At 47.5% G+C, this 9381-nt stretch overlaps 1 protein-coding gene across 1 annotated transcript; it reads left to right on the top strand.

Annotated features, from left to right (window-relative positions):
- Positions 1-3537: 3537 nt before the first annotated feature.
- On the top strand, positions 3538-9069 carry LYSMD4 (LysM, putative peptidoglycan-binding, domain containing 4). Its single transcript, XM_006872152.1, has 2 exons — positions 3538-3816; positions 8461-9069. The coding sequence occupies exons 1-2, from the start codon at positions 3538-3540 to the stop codon at positions 9067-9069; spliced, it is 888 nt and encodes a 295-aa protein (XP_006872214.1).
- Positions 9070-9381: the final 312 nt, after the last annotated feature.

Here is a 9381-nt window from a genome sequence, read left to right as displayed (position 1 = left end):
GTGCACAAGGAACCTATCACTAAAGGAAAGGTCATTTATAGGTGAGACCTGAGGGTCAGTGGGTCCACTCATACCAAGGGCCAAAAGGTAGGCGATGTTGTTGTTGTTAAGTGCTGTTGAGTTGATTCTGACCCATAGTGACCCTGTATAGGGTTTCCAATGAGCAGCTGGTGAGCCACTGACATTGTAGTTCAAATTGACTTTGTAGTCTGACGCATTAGCCCCCAGCGCCACACCAGGACTCCAGAGCTGTTCAAAGGTGAGAAGGCAGCACGGTGTATGGAAAGGAGAGGGTAGACCAACAAGGAAGGTTTGGAGCCCTCACATCAATTTGGGTTCTGTCACTCAAAATCGAGACTTTGACTTTTATTCTAAGTGGGATGGAGAGCCTTTGAGGGTTTTTCTGAAGTCTTGCCATTTGAATTTGTACTGTTTTGATTTCTAATGAGGTTTCCTCTCATTTTTAACAATATGTATTCTTTAATGTGTTGTCTGCTCATGTTTTCTACCTGGGTCTGTGTCTGTTTTAGTAATCTGATGAGATTAAAGATGTTAATCCTTTGCCCTGTTTGTAGCATTTGGCCCAGATTAACTTCCGTTTTTGGATAGGAGTTTTGAACGTTTGTTCCTTGGCGTGTGAGAGTTCACCCATAACTTTTAAACTTTAGTAGTCTTCCAACATCCGTTTTTTGTTGGTTAAGCGCCATCGGTTTCAACTCAAAACGACACTGGAGTCCTGGTGTAGATGAACACTGGGCTGCGAACCACAAGGTCGGCAGTTCAAACCCACCAGTTGCTCCTTGGAAACCCTGTGTAGGGTCGCTATGAGTCGGAATCCACTGGAAGACGCTATCAACAACAAAGGGATTTCTGAGGAGCGGCTGGTGGGTTTGCACCTCCGACCTTGTGCTTATCCTACAGCACTACACTAGGATCCAGTACTTGATAAATATTACCAACAGCCGATACTTGTTAATAGTACCGCTTTTTTGTTCGTTTGTAGTTCAATGTTCGCAGACTTTTCAGTTTTTATTCTCCTGGGCAGAGCCGCCAAACTCAGCCGGGGCCCTGACCCCAAAGCCTTAGGACTCGCAGGCACCCCTGTCCCATCCAAAAGACAGAGGGTCGCTTTCTCCGCAGAAGCTCGGCAGTGACCCCCTCTCTCCTAGGACGCGCGTCAGTTACAGACACGGGGCGGGGCCAGAGGCTCTCTGTTGTTGTTGTTAAGTGCCGTGGAGTCGGTTCCGACTCACAGCGACCCTGCACAGGGTTTCCGAGGCTGGGAACCTTTACGGGAGCAGAAAGCCCCATCTTTCTCCCGCGGAACAGCAGATAGTTTCGAACTAGTGACCGTGAGATTAGCAGCCTGATTTGTAACCATTACGCTACCAGAGCTCCTTAGAGCCTCTCTGAATGGTGAGAAAACGGAGGCTCAGCAGACAGCGGTGAATTCTGGGTGCAGAAAAGCTGGCGCAAAAGTTGCGACCCCGCCAGCCCCGGCAGGGCGAAGGTCAGATGAGGCGCCAGCCCTCATGGCCCCGCCCAGCCCCCGCGCCGGCCCCGCCCGCTCCCAGGCGGGTCTGGTGCTGACCACTCAGCACAGCCGAGTCCGTTTCAGGGCCCGCCCACCGATGGTATCATTGGCTGCCTCTCAGGCCTCGCCCCCTCGGAGCGCCCTGCTGTTTTTCCAGGCCAATCTGCTGGCACCGCGGTGGCGGCTGTGGAGCTGGGCGCTGAGGTACCGGGGTCTGTGGTGAGGGTGCTCCTGTCTAGGGTTTGGCTCCCATGGTCAGCTCGGCTTGGGCCGCCACTCCCCCAGACGGAGGGGGCTCCCAGGCCTTGAAGGCAGCCGGAGCTCTTTGGATTGGAGGTCAAAGGTCAGAGATCGTACCTTTACTGAACGTCGGGGCTCAGCTTGTGTAAGCCGTAGGACGGCTGCTACCTAGATACTTTGTCAGCTCCTGCGTGGCGACTCCCTCCTTTCACGAGAGGTGCTGGAGAGCAACTGAGGCCTGAGAGTGACTGGGACCCCTTGCAGGCCCGGAGCTTGGGTGGGAATGGGGAGCCGGTTCGGGCAGCGCCCCCTAGAGGTTGGGGTTGGGCGCGGGCTCTGAAGAGTCCTGGGATCAGCTGTTCTTTTGAAGCTGTCAATCCTGGTGCTTGAGATTTCAGTTCTGAAACTCATTCAAACACTTTGGAGACTGGAAGGAAGGTGTTACGAGTTTGCACTTGCCTGGTGTGATGTTGTGGGATCAGCACTGGACCGCAAAGTCGGCTTGAACTTCAAGGCCGGTGGTTCAGTCCCTCCAGCCGCTCCTCAAAAACCCTATACAGGGTCGCTATGAGTCATAATCGACTCGCTGGCACTTAACAACAACAACAACTACAGTGAAAATAAAGATTCGATCTGCAGGTTTTTAATAAGAGCAAAGAGACCTATGAGAACTGGGTGAAATTCAGTTTGACGGGCATTTCCCCCAACTTGGCCTGTTGGTGGTGGTAAGTGCCGTCGCGTCAGTTCCGACCCATAGCGACCCTATATAGTTTCCAAGGAGTGACTTGTGAGCTTGAACCACCAACCACGGTTGCAGCCCAGTGCGTTAACTCACAGCACCGCCCCTGGGCGCCTACAGATTATAGAATTCAGGAGGTTTCAAAATAAAAGTCATCCCCCCTCATTGCGTTCTTGGCAATCAAGTGCCCTTAGCGCAGCAAGCATTGAATAGGAACTTTGGGGAAAGGTTGGGAGTTTGATTCTCAGTGGTCAGGAGGCTAGAGATGCTGTATTTACTCACCTCTTAGCACAAGGATTCCCCTCCCCCTCGCTACTAGGAGACCACGAATAGGATTGGTGTCTGTACAGATGTGGGTGTCAGGATGACACAGCTGTGGATGACGAATCAGGGGAGGAGAAAGGGCAGCCTTTGTTTTCTGGGTAAAAAGCGTACTTAGGGAGAAAATGCAGTGTTTTTATTCTGCCTACATTCTCCCATCTCAGCCAGCATGTTGTTATTAATTGCAATTGAGTAGGTTTGACTCGTAGCCACTCTGTATAGGGTTTCCGAGGAGTGACTAGTGAGTTTGAACCATCAACCTTGCTGTTCAAATCGTCTTTATGGCCAAGTGCCTGTCCTACAGCGCCACACCAGGAGCCCTCTCAGCCAGTGTAAGCCCCTGTTTTGTACTGTTGTGTGTTGAGTATGTTGTTGTTAGGTGCCACTGAGTCGGTACCGATTTATATCGACCCTGTGCACAACAGAACGACACACTGCCTGGTCCCGGGCCAGCCTCACAGTTGTTACCAAGCTGGAGCCCACTGTTGAGTATGTACAGTGTTATTGTTCTGATAATGTACTGGGATGCAAGGTCGGTTTGAACCGCATGGTCGGCGGTTCAAGCTCACCAGCCACTCCTTGAAAACCTTATACAAGGTCACTGTGAGTCGGAACCGACTCTAGGCCAGTTAAACAATAACAACAAGCGAATGGCAGTGGGTTTGTGTGGAATTGACCTCGGGTTTGGTTTTCAGTTAAGAAAATGAGGCAGAAAGACGTGCACAAGCCCTTCCAAGGCCCTGCTGTTGTGTGCAGGACTTCAAGCAGCCACGTTGATGAGTTTAAGGATGGCAGCGGAGACTCTGGCGACTCCTCCGCGGAAGAGTCAGGCCATGTGGTCCTGCGGTCCCGAGGCAAGGAGCGCCCAGAGGACTGCGCCCACCGCCCTCACCAGCCTGGAGCCGCCGAGGTGGTGTTGCTGCAGCGGGAGCTGACCCAGGAAGACAGCCTCAACAAGCTAGCGCTGCAATATGGCTGCAAGGTGAGGAGCGCCCCAAAGGCGCTGCCTGAGGGACCCAGCTGAATGCGCTGATGGGCAGGGCTCCCAGCTGGCTCCAGATCCCTGTGTTTTACTGAGTAAAACTGCTTCTGTAGAGTTACCTTGGAGCCCTGGTGGTGCATTGGCTAATCACTTGGGCTGCTAATTGATAAGTGGGTGGTTCGAACCCACTGGCTGCTCTGCAGGAGAAAAATGTGGTGATCTCCTTCCAAAAAGATTGATAACTGGGTGGTTCTAACCCACTGGCTGCTCTGCAGGAGAAAAATGTGGAGATCTGCTCCCAAAAAGATTACAACCTTATTTCACCAAAGAGGGCATGCAAACGGACACCATCTGTAATCATCAGCTCAAAAACAAAATGCGTCCCATTTCACTCCCACTAGGGTGGCCAAGGACTCCTGGGGTGGGGCTCTAGGGTCAGCACTGGACTGCAGACGACAAGGTCTGCAGGTCAAACCTACCAGCTGTTCTTTGAAAACCCTATACAGGGTGGGTATGAGTCAGAACTGACTCGATGGCACTTTACAACAACAAGGGTAACTAAGCTAGAAACTACAACCTAAAAATTACACGTTGATGAGGATGTTGGGAATGTAAACTGGTACAGCCATTTTGGAAAACAGTGTGTCCTTTTCTTAAAAAAACGAAAACTAGAAGTACCGTATGACCCAGCAATTCCACTCCTAGGTATGTACCCAAAGACTTGGAAGCAGAGACTCAGACTTGTATACCAATGTTCACAGCAGCACTATTCACACAGTAGCCCATAGGTGGAAACCATTTAAATGCTCATCAACAAATGAATGGATAAATAAAATATGGTACAAACATCACTCAGCCAGTAGGAGAAATGAAGGACATGCTGCCGTAAGGATGGAGCTTGGAGACATTATGCTAAATGGAAAAGGCAAATATGCAGAGAACACAGGGACCACCTGGAACGGGAGGGAGAGAGCCAAGGGGGCTACTGGAGATGGAAATGAGTCAGAGTTGTCTTGTGGAACAGGTTCCCAGACCTTACTTACACAGCAGCATTGGATGGGCTCCCGCACAGGGCTGCCCCTGTTTAGTTAAAGAGCGGTTGGAATACCTTTACCTCTGTGAGAAATGTTGTCAGTACTCCGATACTGCCTCTGTTCCTCTTGGTTATGAGGTCACTGATAAGTTATCACAAGTGCTTACTGACAAACGCTCAAGAAATCCAATCTGTACTCATTTTAGTGAGAGTGAGGTCTTCTTTAAATCGGGTACCCGACCCAGAAGACAGCATGGCATGGCCGCTCACAAAGAGTTTTGTTCCCCGGTCTTGAGAAAGCCTCTCCCCAGGTTCCTCTGGACTGAGTCCTATGGGATTTACCCAAGCCATTGTATTTTCAATAACCTCATATGCATGCTAACGCAGGAAAGTGAATAAGGAAAACAGTAGAAGAATTAATGCTTTTGAGTTTTGGTGTTGGAGGAAAATGTTGAAAGTGCCATGGGCTGCCAAAAGAACCAACAGATTTGTGTTGGATGAAGTGCAGCCAGAATGCTCCTTGGAAGCCAGGATGACCAGACTTTGTCTCTCATACTTCAGACATATTGTCAGGAGGGACCAGTCGCTGGAGAAGGATATCATGTTTGGTAAGGTGGAGGGTCAGAGAAAACGAGGAAGACCCCCAGTGTGATGGATTGGCAAAGTGGCAGCATCAATGGGCTCAAGCATGGCAACAATTGTGAGGTTGGCCCAGGATGGGGCAGTGTTTCGTTCTGTTGTACATAAGGTCGCTATGAGTTGGTACAGACTCCATAGCACCTAACAACAACAACGAAAACAAAAGGGGTTTACAATCTACTGGATTTGTCTTTGATGGCAGCATTCTCATTGAAAGTAATTTCCCCTCTTGTCCATGGGCTTCTTTTGTTATGCCAGCCTGCTACTCTCTTGACTCCTGCCATCCTGAAGAAAGACCATCCTAATTCTGGTAGCATAGCAGTTACAAGTAGGGCTGCTAACCTCAAAGTCAACAGTTCAAAACTACCAGCCGGTCCACGGAAGAAAGATGAGGCTTTCTGCTCCCGTAAAGATTTATAACGTCGGAAACCCTGTACAGGGACGCTATGAGTTGGAACCGACTCCACGGCACGTAACCACCACCACCTAAAAGAGTTATTTATCACAGTTCTGAGCTTTGGAGAGGATTAATCTGGGGTCTCAGATGATGGGCAGTTTTCTCTCTGTAGAGTATGTCTGCTCAAACTTTTCTTTTTTCCTTTATTTTGAGTCCATTTTATTGAAGACCTATGGTGGTTGGAGATACCAGGCAGAATTTATCCAAGATTTCTTTGGATGCTTGTTTTCTTTGTTATGTTAATTCTTAAAAAAACCTTCTTGCTGGTGGTAGCATGTTTAACTGGTAAAATTCTCTTTTAGAAATGCATGATGTAGTGTTTGTGTACTGTGTATCCATGTGACTCTTGCTTTTCTTTTTAATTATGTTTTTAGCATTCAGAGTGATTAACAATGGCAAAGTAAGTAGGAAAGTATTTCTAGAATGCCTGCATTTTCTTCTAGATTGAAGGTATTTGTATATAGAAAATCCCCTGGTTATGTACCTGCCCTTTAATGTAAAGTTGCCCTCACCTCGAACCCACTGAACCAACCCCTACTCTCAACTTCTTCCTCATAGTCGCCTTCACTTGCTGCAAGCACACGTTGAAATCAGTGAGAAGGCTGTGAGTCTTGGTGACCTAAAGTAAGGCTAAATTAGAGCCATATGCACCTGTTCTGACTTATTTGCACACAGTTAGGAACAGACCTTGTAACCCGGGGCTGCCTGCATTTCACTTTGCTGACATTATGCTTCAGAGCTGTGTGCCCTTCTCCAAGTCTATATAAAGTACTTGCTTAAAATGGTTTCCTCCTTCAAATGCCAGTCATTTATCCATCTGTGGGGGATGCTGTGGTCTTTCCTGGAAATAAACAAGTCGATGCATGTTGTTGTTGTTAAGAGCCGTTGAGTTGATTCTGACTCATCATGACCCTGTATAGGGTTTCTGAGGAGCAGCCGGTGGGTTTGAACTGCCAACCTTGTGGTTTGCTTTCAGGTCTGATCCTCCAGCACCATACCAGGAGTCCAGTGATACACAGAGGTCTTTAAATTGTACCAATGTTTGTATTTTACTCTTAAAATTGCCTTCTGTGGGAATGCAGTAGCTCTGGACTGTGAACCACAAGGTCTGTGGTTCACACCCGCCGGCCACCCTGGGAGAAAGATGAGGCTTTCTGTTCCACCGAAGATTTAAAACCTCTTCAACCATGTGAGTCGCTATGTGTCAGAACCAACTCAGTGGCGCTTAACAACAATAACTATCACCTGCTATAGGCATAATGGATTATTTATAGAGAGACCTGAATAAATGTCATGGATTTCGTGGAAGGTCGGTGTCTAGTAAGCTAGTAAAGGATATGTGATGCCTCCCCTAAGCGATCAGGTTTTCTGTTTAAAGGAAAAAATTTGCTGTTAGTGTATTAGTGGCAAAGACAGAGGGTCTCAAGCATCTCATGGGACGGTTAGTTTGAAGACATAATAAATTTAAAACGTCACCCACCCCTATTCAATGAAATGATAAACACAGTTTCCAGATAATTAGCATGAAGGTGCTTGGTTACAGTAAGGTGTGATTTAAAGATCTATTGCTGTATTTACACTGTAAGTGGATTGATTTATGAGTCAAACATCAGAATCCATCTCATCAGCTTTTTGTGAATTTTCAAACATTAAATTGAGGGAAAGTTTGCCTTTTGACTTACATTGCCTCCTGTTTCTTAAGTCTTAAGGTCAGAGGTCAGCTCACTTGACTATGAAAAGAGTTTATAAAGAACTTTAGTACTTGATAAAATTCCCAGCAGTGTTCCTTTTACCTCAAGTACTAATACTGAAATAGAACGTCGTTTCCAACTTAATTTTTGATTGCCTACATATTTCTAATTATTGTTCAGAAGTATCATAAGAATCTCTGGGGGCTGAAATTATCCAGATGATTTGAACAATAAGTGTATATGTTATGCAGTACTTCTGGGGGGTGGGGTTAAAGCATCGGACTCAGCTTCAAGACATCTTTCAAGGTAGACTAAGTGTCGAGCGTATCTGTAGAGCAGGCTGAGGCCTTGGAAATGTTTGGTTAAAAACCACTATGGCAGCTACTGATAGGGGGCTGATGTGAGAGGGAAATCAGCCAGATGGGGTCACTGTTCCCTCAAAAGTTAAAATTAAGTATTTAAACTTTAAAAAGAAAGAAGGCTATACCTTGATTGTGTGTCTTCTAATTGTTGCCGTAGTAACACTTTAAACAGATTTTTATAAAAATCTGTTTTCCAAAACTGATCTTAAATGATTCACACTTGAATATCTCTAGAAAAAATGTATGACTGAGGTATACATTATACATTAAGACAGTTGAAGCCAAAGAACAGTTACTCAGCTAAACGAATTGTTGTGTGTAGGCGTGATTCTCTGCTACTCAGCAGATTCTTAAGTGGGTTGGGGTTGGTCCATCACTCAGGAAGGTTAAGAGGTACTTTTCCGTTGTAAGTTTTTGGGAGCTTTACATATTTTCTGATGGTGTTTTCCATGGCTTCTCTAGGTGGCAGATATTAAGAAAGTCAACAACTTCATTCGAGAACAAGACTTCTATGCTTTAAAATCTATTAAGATTCCAGTGAAAAACCATGGGCTCCTAACGGAGGTGCGCAAAGAGCTAAAACCCCTCCCAAGCCCGCCCTCAGAGACCAGAGTGACCTTCACAGAGCTGCCTGACCTGGACAGCTCTGGTGTCCAGTCCAGCCAGCTGACAGATTTCTTTAAGGGAATTGACCAGAACATCGAGAGCGCAGTGCAATCAGAGATCTTCCTACACGAAAGTTACTGCATTGAGACCTCCAGCCAGCCGCTGCTTCCTGCCACTCGGAAGACGCCGGCAAACGATGCGGACGCTGGCATTCAGTGGTGGAATGCTGTTTTTCTCATGCTCCTGATTGGCATCGTTCTGCCAGTGTTTTATTTGGTCTATTTTAAAATACAGGCGACGGACAAGTCACCTGGTTGTCTGAACACAACTGCCATTCCCAATGGCTCGATGGCGATGAATGGAATGTCAGAGAAAGTCTCTGTGCCAACCAGCCCCCCTTCACATAGCCATTTCGGTCAGACCACCCAGACAGGAGGCTCAGTGATGTCCTTTCTAAAGAATTAGCCCAGCTCTGACAGCTGGGTTCCTTATGGCCATATCTTAGAGGTGCTGCATTTTCTTCTCTACGACTTACGGATGGACAGCCTTCAGAAGTCACCATTGTGTTCTCAGCTATACTCACCCTGAGGAACAGTCTCACCTCACCCAAGGCTGCAGGAACCCATCACTGCTCGATTCCCCTCCTGTAGCCACACTGCCACCTCTTACCAGAGCATTTAGTGGACTGGCGGTGAGTGTCCCGAAGGCATGACATGCTCAGGGAGGAGGAATGGACTTTAACAAGGTGGCCTGCATTGAGGACTGCACCTGGGTGGG

The sequence above is a fragment of the Chrysochloris asiatica genome, unplaced genomic scaffold (genome assembly GCF_000296735.1).
Source record: "Chrysochloris asiatica unplaced genomic scaffold, ChrAsi1.0 scaffold00184, whole genome shotgun sequence".
NCBI lineage: Eukaryota > Metazoa > Chordata > Mammalia > Afrosoricida > Chrysochloridae > Chrysochloris > Chrysochloris asiatica.
This window is presented reverse-complemented; position numbering and strand designations above follow the sequence as displayed.